Below are 18530 nucleotides of genomic sequence, written 5' to 3'. Positions count from 1 at the left end.
TCCCTGTGTTCTGTAGTTTTGTTCAGGTTTTTTTTTTTTCACAGAATGTCTCCTGTGACCTGTTTGGAAATGTTCTGAGTGCACCATTGTATTTGTCACTTTCAGTAGCACCTTAGTAAACCGTCATCCACTCAGAAAGCATTTGAGCCTTCTGTGCCCAGCCTCAGGTTAGGGACAGGGGTCATAGCTGAGAAAGGTTGATGTGGTAATAAGCCATGCTTTGCCTGGTGATCACCCTACTGGGGTCATATGGGTTCTTTCCAGTTTTTCCACTATTATAAGAAAGGTGGATTTCCTTTTCTTCAAATCTTTTGTGTGTTTGGTGCTTTCTGTATGATAACATGGGAAGATTTGAAAAAAATCTCTCAAAGTATTATCATATTTGTGGTAATAAAGAAAAAAGAAAGCATAGATAGTCTAAATTTTAAAAAAAGCATAACATATCTATAATTCTATTACCCAAACATTACTTCTATTAACATTTTAACAGCTTTATTGAGCTATAATTCACATGGCATACAATTCACCCATTTAAAATATACAGTTCAATGACTTTAATATATTCACAGAATTGTGCAGCCACCACCACTACCAATTTTATGATATTTTCGTCATCCCCAAAAGAAGCTCCATACCCATTAGCTGTCACTCCCCATTTCCCACAAACCTCCCAGCGCATGGTAACCTCTGATCTACATTTGTCTCTGTAGATTTGCCTGTTCTGGACATTACATATAAATGGAATCATGCTACATGTGGTCTTCCGTGTCTGGCTTCTTTCACTGAGAGTAATGTTTTCAAGGTTCATCCATGTTGTAGCCTGTATCAGTGCTTTGTTCCTTTTTATTGATGAATAAATATTCCATTATGTGGATATACCACATTTTGTTCATCTGTTCTTCATTTGATGGACATTTGGGTTTCCCCTTTTTGGCTGTTATGAATAATGCTGCTGTGAACATTTGGGTACAGATTTTTGAATGGCCATGGATTTTCATTTTTCTTGGGTATATACCCAAGAGTGGGATTTCTGGGTCATGCGGTAACCCTCTGTCTAACCTTTTGAGGAAATAGCAAACTGTTTTCCAAGGCAGCTGCACTATTTTACATTCCCACCTGCAGTGTAGGAGGGTTCCAATTTCTCTACATCCTCCCCAACACTTGATATATATATTTTTAAAGTCAAGTTAGTTTTATTGTCTTGTAACAGTCTAACATGTAAGTCTTAGCTCTGACATAAAGATGCCCAACACTTGATATTATCTGTCTTTTTTATTATAGTTATCCTAGTGGTGGTGAAGTTGTAACTCCTTAGTTTTGGTTTGCATTTCTCTGATGACTAGTCTACTCATATCTTTTTTTTTTTTTTTTTATTCTTGGCTGCGTTGGGTCTTCGTTGCTGTGCGCGGGCTTTCTCTAGTTGCGGCGAGCGGGGGCTACTCTTCATTGCAGTGCGCGGGCTTCTCATTGCGGTGGCTTCTCTTGTTGCGGAGCACGGGCTCTAGAGCACAGGCTCAGTAGTTGTGGCACAAGGGCTTATTTGCTCCGCGGCATGTGGGATCTTCCCCGACCAGGGCTCAATCCCGTGTCCCCTGGATTGGCAGGCAGATTCTTAACCACTGAGCCACCAGGGAAGCCCTCATATCTTGATATATGTCCTTCTAGACATTTTTATGTGCACATATTTGCAGAGATAATGTTTTTCTTCCCCAAACTGGAATATAACATGGATCTTTCTGTGTCAGTAAATTTAATTCTACAACATTATTCTCACTGGCTGTGTGATACTTCTGTGAAAGAGTATACCGTAATTTGACCGTCCAACCATTTAGATATTGAGGCTGTTTTTAATTTTCATTACTATAAACAATTGTGATAAACCTTACTGCTAAACTCTTGAGCCCATCTTAACTGCTTAATTATTTTCTTGGGATAAATTCCTAGAACTGGAATTTGCTTGTCATATGTACTCTTTTACAGTCCCCTCCTCCAGCCCCCAAGCGATATTAGATGTTGTAAAAAGCACAGAACTAACCTTAAATTGGTTTCATGATAGCCATTTTAAAGTAAGCTGTTTTCTTTTAGCAGGGTGGATTTTAAGTCTGAAAATGGAATGTTTAGGTTTTATTTTGCTTATATTTTGAAGACCTGAATAACCACAACAGTTTCTTTATGACACCCTATGTACCTAAAAGCTATTGAGAAAATGTTTTATTCTGATTTGTTAATAGCTTGTTTGCAGGGTCCTTTGGTCTGCAGTGGTTTCAGATCAGCTTTCTAGCAGATGTGGCTTCCATGAGCACTCTGAAATACCTCGGGATAATTCTGTGAGCTTGGTTTTAAGGGTAGCCCACCTCCTGCAGAAAAGATGATGATGATGATGATTATTTTTTGGCCGTGCCGCGCAGGTTGCAGGATCTTAGTTCCCTGACCAGGGGCTGAACCTGGACCACGGCAGTGAAAGCACTGAGTCCTAACCACTGGACTGCCAGGGAATTCCCAAGATTCTTTTGGTCGTTGGTTATGAGGCCATTTAAAATTTTGACTCAAGACTGTTCGTAAATCAGAAGTTGATGCATTGTTTGTCTCTTTTGGAGGCCGTAGTTCTTAAAACATATAGCTTGTCCATACAGCTGACCACTTGACAATAAAGTGAAATATTTGTTGGCGTCTTGTTTTGTTTTTCCCACAAACGTACCTGGACTTACTCATCCAAAAGAGTGTTGTCTCTTTCAAAGTAATAACCCCTTCAGGGTCAATGTTCATGTCAAACAAATTAGTCTTTATTTTTTATTTTTTTAACTTTTTTTTTAAACTTCATTTAATAATTCAACTTTAAAATGAAAAAAAACCCTAAAAAAGCAAATATTTATTATTAAGCCTATTATCCTTACACAATTCCTTCTAGTCTCTGCTTGAATGTAACTTTGACGTGGTCCACACTGAAGTTTTGATCAATACTGTTATTACCCAGCTTGATTGCACAATTTATCGAGGACACTTGGATTCTTGGTTGTTTCTAAAAACCAGTGAGAGACTTTCTACCACTTAGAGGATTCAAAAGTATATTCTTTGAAGGTAATTTCCAAAAAATTCCAGATGTACTGTGAGCAGAGGTAGCACGTATGGATAAATATTTAGCTTCCCGTCCGAGTATGTTAGACTCCTAGAAGGGATCTTGCTGGTTTAGACCAATAAGTCTTAATATTTTCCCCGCCCCACCCCCACGTAAGGAACGGGATGCATGACCACGGTGCGAGCAGGTTAGAACCTTCAAGGGTGGTATTTTGGGGCACGTACCACCCTCCCTCAGGCATCGCCCTGCCCTCCCAAGTTGAACAGTCACTGCTCTGCTGTGTTCCCAGAGCACACAGATGAGGAAGCTGAGGCCAGACGGGGCCGGTGACCTGTCCGTGGTCAGGCGCCAGTGGCAGAACTGAACCCTGAGTCTGATCCTCCTGCTTCCCTTTGAAGAGCAGCCCCTGCAGTGCTTATGTCCTGGTACATCTGTTAGAACAAATAAGTCCAGATACCCCAGTCACACCTGAGGAGGTGGCCAAGCCATGTTGCAGTGAGAGATGGGATCTAGAGAAGGACCAGAAGAGAAGAAAGTAGGCTTTCCTGTAAGCTTGGGGAAATGCTCAGACGATGCTCTTGTTCCTTCCAGGAGAGTCGCAGCCTCTTACCCTTTGTTTCAGTCAGAGAAAGATGCAGATTTGGGATGGAAACACTGCTTTACCCTGAGCATCTCCATCAGGGATATCAACCGAATCCTGCAATCACGGGGAGAAATGCAGGTTAAGAGGCCCTTACACCACGTTCTCAGTTTAAGCTCTTTTCTTTGCTTGAGGTCTAATAATATCCAAGCAGGTGCATGTTTTTCAGTAAGATCTTGCCCCAAAATGATTCTGGAATAGTAAAACCGAAAGTTCATGTCTTCGAAGCCTTTAACCAAAGTTTCTTTTCCATCCTGCAGTCACAGCCTTCGGCAAGGGATCCTGAAAAGGTAGAACTCTTTAACGATTAGGCTGGGTCTGGGGTGTTCGCCTTTGCAGAGGCCCCACCTCCCACCAAGCGCTGGCACCTGGAAGTGGGTATATGATGACAGGAGAGAGAGTAGCCTTGGCCCTTGGGCCACAATAGAGGGACCTCAGTTAGCTCAGGTGGGTCTCGGGAGAGGGTAGTAGTGAGGGAGAGAGGAGGAGGCCAGGAAAGTGCCCTGCATGGGGGTGGTGCACTTCTCTTGCTGGTTTGTCCTAGAGGGCAGGGACTGTGTTTTGCTTATCTTTACATCCTCTCTGGCATTTAGCACGGTGAGTCGGCCGTACCCCCTGTAGTGGGCACTCAGCAAGTATTGATTGAATTTCTCTTTGAGGCTCTTGAAGACCAATAAGACAAGGAGCTCTTTTAGCATCAGGCAACGTGGGCTGTGGATTTGCAGGGGGATAAGGAAAATGTTGCTTTAGCTGTAATCTGTATTCTTTAGTGAGATCTTATCAATAGCGTTTCTTTCTACACAATGAGAGGGGTTCCAGGATACTTGCTTGGGTGGACGTGACCCCCAGTGTGTGGTGCTCTCTTGATAGGCCCCTCATATCAGTCATGAGGTTAATTTTCCCACTGCCAAACCCCAGGAGATAAATGGTCTGTGATTATTCCAAGTCAGTTTCATTTTTTACTCAGCATGATGTTTCACTATTAAAAAATGAACCTTGATCCAGGGTTGTCCTCTTCTGTATTAAACATGATTTCCCTAGTTAGTAGACTAATTTATAATTATCATTCTAAACCACCCCTTCCCTCAGTGGATTATTTTCCCTCTCTATTTCAGATGAGGGAATCATTGTTTGTCCAGGCTGCGGGAATGCTTGTCATGGAAACCGGATTTTTTTCATACATTATCTGAACAAATAGTGCCGTCAGATCCCTCGAACCTGGCATTGTCATTGATCTCCAGTTGGGTCAGAGGACTTTGTTGACCAAACTAACTCAGATCTCCTTCCTCTTAAAGCAAATGACCCGTGATTCCTGTGGGGCCTCCGGGAGTGAGAGAAACACCTGTCTGGGAGGCCACAGCTGCAACCGGGAATGTGTTACTTGAGGCAGTGCTTCTCTACCCCGGCTGACTGAGTCACCTGGGGACCTTTTAAAATACCCCATGCCAAGGTCCCACCTCAGATGAATGAAATCAGAATCTCCAGGGGTGGAGGTCGGCATCCTTTCTTTAAAAAAGAAAAAAGTTTTTTTAAACCCCAGGTGATTCTAATGTGCAGCCAGGTTGAGGCCATCAAGTAAGTCCTGTTCCTTTGTCCTGGACACAGCCATTGTGTCCACCTGTGCCCTGTGATGTCACAGAGCCCTGGACCAAACCAGAGCCAGCCTTTGGCTTTTTTTACGGAGAAGTTAGGACTGATACATTCTTCTAGTTAGTGGCAGAACTAGAAATAGAGAACCTAGCATTATGTGTTTTCTAGTATACTATGTTGCCCAACTTTTGAAGAACAAGTAATTCCAGACAGATGGATATTTTTTTTTGAGTACTAACTACTGAATTTGCTTTTTAAAGAATCAGCTTTAACTGCTAACTGACCTTAAATTCAAATACACTTAGTTACTGAATTATAAGATGTTTGGAATTATTTAAAGTTCCACTTACGCTTATTTATTATTTTTGCCTTCTCCGTACATTAGGAGGCCTAAGGAATCCAAACAATACTGTTTTCCAGGTTCCTTCACATACCCTGGTGGGTAAAATCATCCTTCAAGTTTGAAAAGAGCCTTCTCTAGCCAGAGTGAAGTAGCTAAGCGGAGTGGGTATGGGAGAAATTTGCGGAAGGAGTAAGTTGGACAGTTAAAGTACAAGAACGAAGCATATCAACAAAAAGGGGATTTCTTATCAGGATGAGAACATGTACGTTGGAAGCAAATCGCCGGAGGGCCCAGTTTGTGATGCTCTCCTTCCGCTCTCTGTGTGAGACCTGGGTATCTGGACGGTCACCGGCCTCGCAGGCTGAAGGGTTTTTACTGCAGGTGCACCGTTGGAAGGCCGCACCGCAGAAGGCCCTGCAGGAGATGGCCGGTCCCCGTCTCAGCCGCTGCACCTCGGTTATGACTCAAAGAATCCTAAGAGCTGGTTTAGGAACAAGAGGAAACTCACTTCTAAAACTCACATGGACTGGGCTGGACCAAATCTAAACTCTGCTGGAACCATGTGGACAAAGGTCAGTAGAATTGGAAGGTCCCCCTTTGAAGTCAGCGTCTTTTTTTGGCCGACCCACACGGCTTGTGGGATCTTAGTTCCCCGACCAGGGATCGAACCCAGGCCCCCCCGCGCAGTGGAAGCACGGAGTCTTAACCACTGGACCTTCAGGGAAGTGCCTGAAGTCAGCCTCTGAACGGGGCTCGGCATCTGACCGAACACCTGGGTGAACTCTGGGCCAAGGTCTGTGTTTCTCAACTGAACTCCATTCTAGAGGAAATCCCAAGCGGCAGCTCCAGTTCTGTGCTCATTAAGTAGGTAGATTGGCATCGTTTGTCATTTTAGCTGTTTCGAAATGTCGTTTATAGGCACAGTCTTCTGTTTTTGTACGTGTTTTGACTCACATGATAAAAATGTATTCTTCCAGTGAGTGGGAGTTGGGAGGTGAGGGGTTGGGTGCTGGGAGACTTTGGACAAACACGTTATTTCCCCTCTGTTTCCTCATCTGTAGAACAGGGCCATGGAACTAGAAAATCTCTTCAGTGGGCCTATTTCTAAATGTCTTCGAATTAGGAACCATTTAGGTTAAAGGGACGAGTCCCCCAGCGGTACTGTTTCACAGTCCCTCGTGGATGGGTGGGGGAAGGTGGGAGGCTGCTCTGCTTCGAGCCGCCCAGCTCCCCAGCTCCCGAATGTAATGGAGCCCAGCTGTTCTTCCATCGGTTCATCCCCCAGTTTTATTGAGTACATATTATATGCCAAGCACTGCTTGAGGGGCTTGGGACACATTAACGAACAAAACAAAGACTCCTGCCCTCGTGAAACTTCCATCTACTTGGCGAAGACAGACAAGAAACAATAGCATGATAAATACTAAATATATAGAATGTGCGAAGGTGATAAAATCCTGTGGAAAGAAAGAAAACGTAGGGCAGAGCAAGGGAGATGGGGGCCTGGAAGTTGCCCCAGCAGTGGGCTGTGGTTTCTCCAGGCATGGCTCACTGGTCCTGCAGGGCCCAGCAGAAGCATGGGGCCTTCCCTGACCACTGGGCCCTCCCCGACCACTGGGCCCTCCCCACACTCTGAGTGCCGTCCCATCATTAGTGTTGGGGTCACGATACTCATTTGTCCTCCAGTTGGTTTCTCATCTAATCTTCAGGTGGCCTGGTATTGACTGCTCATGTATGTTTGCAAATCCTGAGCAAAAATGAGGTATTGAGTATAACTGTTATCAATTTTTAACAGTAACATAACAAGAGAAAGTTTAAAAATCTGTCAAGGAAACCTCAGAAGGCCCTGTGACTCGGGGCAGAGCCAGCAATTCTTTGATTTTTTGATGGTTCTGCTCCCAAATACACATGTGATGTGTGTGTGTGTGTATTTTTCAAATATATATTTATTTATTTATTTATTTATGGCTGCGTCAGGTCTTAGCTGTGGCACGCGGGATCTTTCGTTGTGGCACGCGGGCTGTCTAGTTGTGGCGCAGAGCGCATGGATGCTCAGTAGTTGTGGCGCACGGGCTTAGTTGCCCCGCGGCATGTGAGATCTCAGTTCGCCAACCAGGGATCAAACCCGCGTCCCCTGTATTGGAAGGCAGATTCTTAACCGCTGGACCACCAGGGAAGTACCTATATATATATTATTTTTTTTTTTAAATATTTATTTATTTATTTACTTATTTATTTATGGCTGTGTTGGGTCTTCGTTTCTGTGCGAGGGCTTTCTCTAGTTGTGGCAAGCGGGGGCCACTCTTCATCGCGGTGCGCGGGCCTCTCACTATCGTGGCCTCTCTTGTTGCGGAGCACAGGCTCCAGATGCGCAGGCTCAGTAATTGTGGCTCACGGGCCTAGTTGCTCCGTGGCATGTGGGATCCTCCCAGACCAGGGCTCGAACCCGTGTCCCCTGCATTGGCAGGCGGATTCTCAACCACTGCGCCACCAGGGAAGCCCTATATATTATTTTTACAGAGAAAATTAAATAGTTTTTTTCTATTGTAGAAGTGTTTATAAGATCTCCAGATAAATTCAAATACTGCAAGAAAGGCATAAAGCCAGGTTTAGGGAATCTGACCTCGAAGGCGCCGCCTCCCTCTGAACAATCCAGTGACCTCATCCAGTCATTCTGTTAGAGTTCGTTTTCCACTTGCTCTGGTCTGGTTTTGCAAAGAAGAAAACGGTTTTCTTTACACAGAGAGATTAAGAACAAGTTTATCTGTAGTTTTGGTACTCGAAGTGGGGACCAAACCACAGCCGCTTCTAAAACCAACCCTATGTCATCCTTATCTGATGGTTCAGTACTTGGAAGTCTCTGGGGCTTTTGGTGAGGGGGGCAGGGTGGGGGGAGTTCAGTCACTTACCCGATTTGTGGTTTGGAGAAGCACAGAGATCTCCCTTTCGGTTTAGGAGGTGGTTGGTTTTAGAGTCTATGGCAAGTACGTGTACTTGAGAGTCACCCACCTCCTCCTGCATAACATCAGTCGATTTCTATGGTGTTTCTTTTCCCCCACCCTGAACCTTAAAGTGAATCAGATTATTACTAATTTCTAGTGTTGCAATAGTTAAAGATAAGTGGGGACAATGGGATGTTGAAAGACCGGGATCGGGCATGACTGTGTTCAAAGGCATCAAGACTCCTAAACTCTCATTCTCGTGTGGGTTTTGAGCATGTTTTGATTGGTTGGGGGCCAGAAGAATCTACAGTAAAGCGTGAGGAGAGGTGAGGGCCTGCTAAGCCATGGATCGTCATGCTTCTGAGCTACAGGGCACATCCAACCCGGTCTTCTTTTTTTTTTTAAAATAAATTTATTTATTTATTTATTTTTGGCTGCATTGGGTCTTTGTTGCTACGCGCCAGCATTCTCTAGTTGCGGCGAGCGGGGGCTACTCTTCGTTGCGGTGCGCGGGCTTCTCATCGTGGTGGCCTCTCTTGTTGCGGAGCACGGGCTTCTAGGCGCGCGGGCTTCAGTAGTTGTGGCACATGGGCTTAGCTGCTCCGCGGCATGTGGGATCTTCCCGGACCAGGGCTCGAACCCGTGTCCCCTGCATTGGCAGGTGGATTCTTCACCACTGCGCCACCAGGGAAGTCCCTAACCCAGTCTTCTTACTTTATGGAATCAGAAACTGATGCCCAGAGAAGTTTAATGACTTGCTCAGAGCCCAAGCCAGGACACATATTCCTGTGCCCTGTCTCATTGTCTTTCAGCTTCCTTGGTCCAAAAAACATCTGTTGAGCATGTGCCAGGCTCGTGGGGATACATTGGGGTTTTTTTACTTGGAGTTTAATTTTTTTTTTTTTTTTTTTTTGGCTGTGCCACGCAGCATGTGGGATCTTAGTTCCCCAACCAGGGAACAAACCTGCACCCTCAGCGGTGAAAGCGCGGAGTCCTAACCACTGGCCCTCCAGGGAATTCCCTCGGAGTTTAAAGGATGATTAGCAGGTTTTGGGGTTGCATGAACACAGGATAGGCGAAGGAGTGAGCAGAAGGCCTGAGCAGGGAAGTGTGGGCTCAGAATCTTAAGGAACTGCTCTGGGCACGGCCCGGGCATGCTGCCAGGTCAGCTTCTGGAAGGCACAGTCATGGAACCTGCCGTCTTTTCCCCGGTATTGCGCTGTTTCTCTGCTAGATGGTAAACTCCTTGAAGGCAGGAGTCTTATAGGCCTTGAGGCTCCAGCGCCTCATGCAAAACAGGACCCTTCTTTCTGTGTATCTGTAGGAGAAAAGAGTCCAGTGTGGGGTGGGGTTGAAATAGGTGAACCAGCAAGTTAGTTGGACGTAGAAGAGTCGGTCAACAGGAAGAAGCGTGAACCAGGGAGTGCCTGGAAGAGACTGATAAATACTGCATGTCCTTGCCAACCTGCCTGAGGAACGTGAGCCCGTGATCCGGGACTAAACGTCGATCCCTGAGGTTAGTGCCCACTGGATTTCTGCTGCCTGTAGCGAAACTAGCCCTGGAAGCGACTGCGGGTACTGCAGAGAGGGAGCCCCCCGGAGAGGAAGAAGAGAGGAGGGGGCCTGCTTCACTCCTTCCGAGGGGGCTTTGTGATCCCGTGCGTGGGGTCTGGACAGAGAAGTCCCTCAGAGGAGGGGTCTCGAAAGCAAGAGACCTCGCGTTGGGGGTTGTTCTGTAGGCCACATTTCACCACAAAACCAGCATTGTTAAACTCCCCCATGAAGTTTCGGCGTGTTATGCTTCTGTTCAGCTGTAAACCGGCTAAGCAACACTAGTCTGACGTTAGTATCAATGAAAACACCAGAAGAGACGCACCTGGGGTGTGAACACACAATGGTATACCTAACGCTTCAGCTTCCAGGAGCGCTTTTCCCTCCGGATCTGCTTTTACACCTGTATGAACAGCATGCCCTCCTGCTCTTTCTGTGAGCTGCATAGGAAACAAATAAAACATGGATTTTGTGGCCCACTCCATACAAGTACACACTCGGCCTTCTTTTTTTTTTTGCCACACCGCACGGCTTTCAGTATCTTAGTTCCCTGACCGGGGATCGAACCCGTGTCCCCTGTAGTGGAAGTGCGAAGTCCTAACCACTGGACCGCCAGGGAATTCCACACACACTCGGGCTTCTGTCTGCTTCCCCAGCCCCTCCTTGTCCCATTCCCCGCTGTGCTTTCTCTCTCCAGCAGCACTGGCCCGATAGGTCCTCGAACACAGCAAATTATTTTCAGTCTCAGGGCTTTCACATAGGCTGTTTCCTCTGCCCAGGAAATTCTTCCCTTCCTTCCCCCGTTCCTGTAGATCTTAACTCAGATGTTATTACTCCTTCAGAAAAACCGTTGAGGGCTTCCCTGGTGGCGCAGTGGTGGAGAATCCGCCTGCCAATGCAGGGGACACGGGTTCGAGCCCTGGTCCAGGAAGATCCCACATGCCGCAGAGCAACTAAGCCTGTGCGCCACAACTACTGAGCCTGCGCTCTAGAGCCCGTGAGCCACAACTACTGAGCTCACATGCCTAGAGCCTGTGTTCCGCAACAGGAGAAGCCACCACAATGAGAAGCCCGCGCACCGCAACAAAGAGTAGCCCCCACTCACCGCAACTAGAGAAAGCCCGCGCACAGCAACGAACACCCAACACAGCCAAGAATGAATGAATAAAATAAATAAATTTATAAAAAAAAAAAAAAAAGAAAAGAAAAACCATTGACACTGTGATCCACACCCCCTCACATGAGACCAGATTGGCTTCTCCTGTTTTTCTCTTATGGTCTCTTTCATAACACTTACTGCAATTTGCTATTCTGTTTGTGTGATATTTTTACTGCTGTGGTCCCTTATTAGACTATAAGCTCCATGAGGGTAAGAATCAGATCACTGTTGTGATTAGATCCTAGGGTCTTACACAGCTCTTGATTAATCAGCATCACAAGAACTGACACTTATGTGATGCTCACTGTACGCTGAGAGCTTTACATATATTAACTCATTACGCATATTAACCCAACACTCCTTTGAAATCGGTATTATTGTTGTCCCCCATTTTACAGGTGAGAAAACCAAGGCACAGGGAGGTAAGTGACTGCCCTTCTAGCAGCCACATTATATTGCCCAGGCACTAAAAATGAAGCTTAACAAGTATATGTTGAATTTTTCAGCATCTTCAGAAAATGAGGGCTACTACCTAAGTGAGTTTCCAGGTAATTCACATACAGTCCTAGAACTTGTAACGTAGTACCGTTTGGTGAAAACCTTTTCAGCAGTTATACTCTTCTTCCTTCTTAAACACCACAAGCCAAACCTATTTTAACCTTGTCTTAATTATTCTAGATTGTCAGCACCAGCTCTTACACTATCGCTGTCTGCCCACCAGAGTAAGAGATGGGGAACAGTTGAGGTCCGGGGCAGAGTGGATAATCGGGTTTTGAGTTTTGTTTACTTTCTGATGGTATCTTTGGCCAACACCAATTTTTTTAATAAAATGATCTTCCCTAATATTTACATAACTCTTGTCTTTGACATTCTTAATATTTATTTTTCTTTCCAAGCATTCAAAGGGATATTGCTGTTCCTTAATTTTCAAAAAAAAACAAAGATTTGGAAGCTTAACCACCTTGCCCCACAGTTCAGATACCCACGGAAGCCAGTCTTCTGACCTGGAGAAGTTGGCTTTGAGATTGGGTGACCTCCAGATGAGGCAGAAGATTGACGGGGACGGTGACTTTACGAAGAAAGGTCCCTGAGAGAATGGAGCCTGTTGGCGGTAGGGCATGTCCTGTTGAAGCCTGTCTCCTCCCCTTTCCTGGCCCTGGACAGCCGTTTTTCCTTTCTCTGGAGGGAGTTCTGTCTTCCTCGGTGTCTGGAAGGGATTCTTCCTTGAACCCAAAGGCGTGGTATCTCCTTGCTGGTAATTCTTTCCTGCTCCTGTTTCCCGCCTACCCTCGATGAGCTGGAGGAAGCAGCATCCTTCCATCTCAGCCAGTTTCTCAGTCCTCAGTTTTCACACCACAACTCCATAGGTTTGGTTGTGCCAACAGTCTTCCAAGCAGTTTCTGACGCTTTCCTGTCTCTGTCCAAATGTGTGAAAGTTGCATTGAGATGCTTACATTTGCCTCTCAGAGGAGCCTAGAAAATAGAAACCTATGCTGAGGGACTTCCCTGGTGGTGCAGTGGTTAAGAATCCACCTGCCAATGCGGGGGACACGGTTTCGAGCCCTGGTCCGGGAAGATCCCACATGCCGCTGAGCAGCTAAGCACGTGTGTCACAACTGCTGAAGCCCACGTGCCTAGAGCCCGTGCTCCGCAATGAGAGAAGCCACCGCAATGAGAAGACCGCGCACCGCAGCAAAGAGTAGCCCCCGCTCGCCACAACTAGAGAAAGCCTGAGCGCAGCAACGAAGACCCAATGCAGCCAAAAATAAATAAATAAAATAAATAAATTTATTTTAAAAAATAAGGAAACCTATGCTGAGATTATGGAAATCCCGTGGCATGAGATTTTATTGTTTATTATTTATTTATTCAAAATTTGTTTTATTGAAGTATAGTTGATTTACGATGTTCTGTTAGTTTCTACTGTACAGCAGAGTGATTCAGTTATATATATATATTTTTCATATTCTTTTCCGTTATGGTTTATCACAGGATATTGAATATAGTTCCCTGTGCTATACAGCAGGATCTTGCTGTTTATAAGATTTTCTTTCCCATGAAAAAGTCAATATTCAGACCCATATTTCCTTCTTTTTTTTCGAGCATCTTATTCCTGCTAAGTGAAGCAGTCACAGCTCACTGCGTGAGGCTCATTGGTGTACGTATGTCATTAAAATGGTCCTTGCTGTTCAAAGGAGTTGTCCCATGCTAATCAGTAATGTGCGTTTCCTTGACACTGGCATGAAAAGAATGACTCGCTTCATCAAAGGAATGGGCAGTGGCCACTGTATCATCATTATCATCAAAGAACACTTTTTTTAAACCTTTAGAACTGGGCTGGATAAATGTATTGCAGGAATTTTTTTTTTATGGTGGCTAAGTCTGTGACCTTTGACTTTCTGTGATGTTATCCTCGCCCACTTAGATCTACAGTGAGATCTCAGGAATTTTTATCCAGAACATTTTTTAAAGACCCCACCCTGTATAATTCGCAGTGCCTTTTGGCATATTGGGTGTCTATGTAGAATCTACAAATTACCGATTTGGTGTCTCATGCAAAAGATCCTACCCCCATGTCAGAGGAAAGTGCTGATCTCCATCTGCCCCAGTGGGACAGCTCAGCAGGGTTGAGCTCCAGGCCTCAAGTAATTGAAGCTTATGTTTCTCAGAGAACCATGATTTAAAGCAGTGAAATTATAGTGTGGTGTAGTGGGCAGAGGTCCAGAAGAGGAAGCGGAGACCTTGGCTTCAGTCCTGTGTCTACAGTTTAGCTGTCTGTGGTGCCTTGGGATAGTCACTTCACCTCTCTGGACCTTGACTTCCTCCTCTGTGAACTGAGAGGTTTGGGTAAGGTGATCTTCAGTTATTCTCATCTCTGAAGTTACATATCCCAGAAGCAGTAAACAGCCCTTCCTGTTTGATCTGTGTTGTGTGGAGACATGTGGACTTCAGTGACCGTCAGCTAATTGGAGAGGGGCAGGTGGCGTGGTGGGCTGGGCCAGCAGGGCAGTGGGTAATCTTCAGATGTACTTCAGACAATGGGGATTCTGGCTAGGGCAAGTCAGTCTGGCCAGGTAGCTCAACTTCAGGCATATTTCATAGTGTTTGACTTCCATTATAAAGCTCGGCAACATCTGGCAAGCATAGGTGGCAATTATGTCATAAATACAGTTGTTTGTAGATAATTTTTATTTAACTAGAGCGTTTATCCACTTTCTACTCAACCCCTTCCATTCCCCTCCCCCCAAAAGAAATCTCTCACCGTGTAAGGAGCAAAATTGACAGTTTCAGATTAGTTGCTATTATCAGGACTGAAAAATTTGGTATCTAATTGAGTCTTTTTTTTCCCCCCTTGGGGTTTTTGTATGAAGACTTCCTAATAATAGGTTTAACTGCAGTTGAATATACATACTCAAATGGATCAAATCTGGCTTTTTGTAAGGCAGGTAGTCCCTTTATGAATTTACGGTCTAAGTCAGACCTTTATTAGTTTAGTTTGTTCACGATGCTACTCCATTAAGGTAAGTGAGCCTAATAGGTTTCTCAATTTTTACAAGGCCTGAATTGCTGCTGTTTCCCTACAATGAAGACAACAAAATAGTAGTGGCAAGACGTGCATTCTAAATCGCAACCTCAGGACTTCCCTGGAGGTCCAGTGGTTAAGACTCCATGCCTCCACTGCAGGGGTCACAGGTTCGATCCTTGGTCAGGGAACTAAGATCCCACTTGCTGCATGGTATGGCCAAAAAAAAAAAAAATCTCAACCACTAAATGATGGTGAAACCTTGGGTTTTAGGGTTATTTTATTATTATTAATTAATTAATTAATTTATTTATTTATTTTATTTTTGGCTGTGTTAGATCTTCATTGCTGCACACAGGCTCTCTCTAGTTGCAGCGAGTGGGGGCTACTCCTCGTTGCTGTGCACGGGCTTCTCATTGCGGTGGCTTCTCTTGTTGTGGAGCATGGGCTCTAGACCCGTGGGCTTCGGTAGTTGTGGCATTCAGGCTCAGTAGTTGTGGCTCATGGGTTCTAGAGCGCAGGCTCAGTAGTTGTGGCACACAGGCTTAGTTGCTCCGTGGCATGTGGGATCTTCCTGGACCAGGGCTCGAACCCGTGTCCCCTGCACTGGCAGGCGGATTCTTATCCACTGTGCCACCAGGGAAGTCCCTGGGTTTTAGTTTTAATATTATAAAATGCTTGAGGACCTTAGGGATGTGATGCCACCCTAAGAAGAAGGGCTTGGTTCCTTGTGGTGAAGGGTCTCCTGTAGCGCCTTTCATGCCCAAGTGTATTTCCTCCTCCCTTGGTGTCGGTATAAGTTGATGGCAGAGAGACCGTGAAGACAAATGGAACTGCCAGCTGCTTGAACTTAGACTCTTAGCCTGGGGCCCCAGAACCAGTTGGGGAAAGTATCTTCACCTGTTGTGAAATTAGCATACCTTTGCTCTCAGGAATAAAGTGGACTGTATGAGGAACCTTTTATCAGACACATTCAAGGAGTAGCCTGAACCACTGAAAAATTGTTAACTGTCTTGGGTGGTGGTGGATTACACCACATGCAAGAATTGCCACAAACACGAGTTTAACTCTCTCAGTTGCTTAGTTTGGAAACCACACAGTGGTGTTCAGTTAGGCCCTGACCTTTACTGCATCCCATCCAGATACCTGACTCCCATCCAAAGCAAATGTCATGGTTACCTTTATTGACCTAGTATCAGGAAACACAGCAGCCGATGGGCTGGTTAGAAGGAACTCTATGGTTGATAGATTATTGCTGACCTACACACAGGTAAACAAAGCGTAACAGGATTTGGAATGATTTTGTAATAGATTGAAATCGTTAAGACATAGACACAATTAAGTCTCTTAATATCACCAGTGTTTTAATTCTGTTCTTAATCTTTAGTCTACTGAATTGGGATAAACCCAATGAGGTTTCTGTGTCACTCTGTACAGATGACTACACAGAAGTCTCCACGTTTGGAGCGGAGTGCTTTACTCTTGGATCAGGTGTGTAAATGAGATGGGGAGTGGGGAGCAGGGTTTGATTAGAATAAAAATCTTTGTCGTATCTGTCTAATCAGGCCTTTACCTAAGATACCTTCAAAGGAAGGCCTTTGGGAGCTGCTAGTTTAGCCTGCTGTCCTGGTCATTATGAGGCGTATACTTATGTAGGCTTTATTTTTCAACAAGGGACCATTATGTAATGGGTGTGTGCTGGCATTTACTGGGTACGGATTTCAATCTTATGCTGTTTTGGTGAATTCTTGGTAGTTTTTTGGCCATCATTGAGCACAGTCTTCTACCATGTGGCCAAATGGCATTAGAATGCTTGGTAGTTTTGTGAAGCGACAAGAATTGCCAGTAGCCAGGCTCTGCTGGAGTTTATAGCCTGAAATAGATAATATGGCTGCAAATAGAATTGTAGACACAGATGGCCTTTTTCTGAATGTCGTTTAGCGCCTACCAAGGGACTATGTTACATAATACTATTTTGAGGAACTTCGTGCTGAATTGCACAGGTTTCCTTTTTTTTTATTTTTGGAGAGAAGCCCTTTAGGACTGGTATCCGTTATGGCATGCCAGGAAGTGTCTTACCCATACCTCTCAAAATCAGCTCACCCATCCTGTGGCTTTCAGCTGATTATAGCCAGCAGAAGGATCCAGTCTATTTGCCATTAGCCCTCACCTCTGCTTTCTTGTCCATCAGAAACCACCTCCCTCACCACGTGCACACACACACGTACACGTGCAGTCTTACTTTCTCTCCCCTTTAAGGTCCTTTGCCATTGGTACGTCCCCCGGCAGAGAATGCCCTTCTCACCTCTGAGCATTATTGCTAAGGTTAATAATTATAAGCTCTGATTCCCTAGTACATTCTAATCCATTTGCAATTTATTACTCTACATTTGGTGACATGCAATTTTAATTGTTTTCAAGATTTTGCATGTCCTAAGTAGCAAAACAAAATAGCTTGGAAATCTTTCTTATGTAATCCTTCCCTCACTTGCGTACCTGTTTTAAGTCTTACCTATGATACCATCATGTGTTTTCATCAACCAACCAAAAGTCCCTTTCGCTTTACCTCTGTGGCCCGCTGTCCAGTGGCTTTGAGCTGTGGCAGGGAGCCCCGCACTGCACAAGGCAGACTGGTTGTCGGTGGCAGGTTGTAGGTTCCAGGGATTTAGGTGCACGCTACGTTGTGTAAGGATATTCTATTGGAAACATGCTAATATCCATGCTAGACTTAAACAAGTATGGTATTTATAGTTTGGAGGAATGGTTTTCTTAACCTTAAGTAAATAAAACTAAAGTGAGGCTTATGCAATATAACATTGCATAATCCAATGAACACTGAAGAAAGATTAGTTAAAAAAAATAAAACAAAACACCAACAACCCAAAAAACCCCAGCCTCTCCGCTAATCCTGGAAATCAGTGTGGTACTCCTAAAAGAAAAAATACATATGTCATTTTGTTATTAGCCAGATTATTGTATTCTAATATTATTATAAATGTTTTGGTCTGTTGGAGCGGAGGTAAGAAGGGGACAAGTTTCCCGGGAAAGATTTTTATTCTAATCATTTTTACTGTTTCTACTTCTACTATGCTAGTGCTGCCATATAAATTGAGCTTTTGGAGACGGACACTTGGGTTAGACCCGATCACTTTGCACACCACCTGAGAAGTGCATGGCTCTCTCGTTCACATTGTGGGTCTTCTCTGTGTGTGCACAACTTTTTTTGTGGGGGTAGAACACTCTAGTTTGGGAAATAGAAACGATCCTGCGGTACTCATCAAGTGTAGATCACTTTGGAAAGCTGGATATGAGACACGTGTGTGCGTGGCCCACTTCTTCCCCCTGACTCTGAGATGAAAGGTCTGTGCCAAGTTCATTAATCTTACTTCTGACCCTTGTTATTAGGTAGTCCGTTAACCTGTGGGCTGGTTCTTGAAATACGTATCTGAAATGTAAGAATTGCGTTTCTTTGGAAAATGCAGCCTTTTGGAAAACCGTGATGGGGAGCACAGAGCTAGCTGCCCCGCGCTGTGAGTCTTAGAGCAGCACGCAGCCTGCTTCCTGCTCTTCCTCCTCAGGCGCCAGAGGGTGGGCGCCAGGGAGCAGCCCCTGCAGTGATAGCCTGGCAGCTGGAGCCGAGCCCCGGCCTTGCTGACTCTTCTCCTCCAGCTGCTGGTGGTGAGCTACCTCCGGCCTGACCCATCCC

General features: G+C 45.0%; 1 protein-coding gene across 3 annotated transcripts in view; it reads left to right on the top strand.

Annotated features, from left to right (window-relative positions):
- ERN1 (endoplasmic reticulum to nucleus signaling 1) overlaps window positions 1–18530 on the top strand; it is a 98122-nt gene that overhangs the window by 19402 nt on the left and 60190 nt on the right. The window contains exon 2 of one of the 3 annotated variants that reach the window (XM_057536982.1): window positions 5727–6221. The exons of the other annotated variants lie outside the window; for them this stretch is intronic. Coding sequence (XP_057392965.1) covers window positions 6171–6221 — 51 coding nt within the window. The 5' untranslated portion in view covers window positions 5727–6170. The remainder of the gene's footprint in view (window positions 1–5726; window positions 6222–18530) is intronic. 3 annotated transcript variants of the gene reach the window in all.

This window comes from Balaenoptera acutorostrata, chromosome 20 (genome assembly GCF_949987535.1).
Source record: "Balaenoptera acutorostrata chromosome 20, mBalAcu1.1, whole genome shotgun sequence".
Classification (NCBI taxonomy): Eukaryota; Metazoa; Chordata; class Mammalia; order Artiodactyla; family Balaenopteridae; genus Balaenoptera; species Balaenoptera acutorostrata.
Note: the sequence above shows the minus strand (reverse complement) of the source record. Positions and strands in the feature narration are given on the sequence as shown.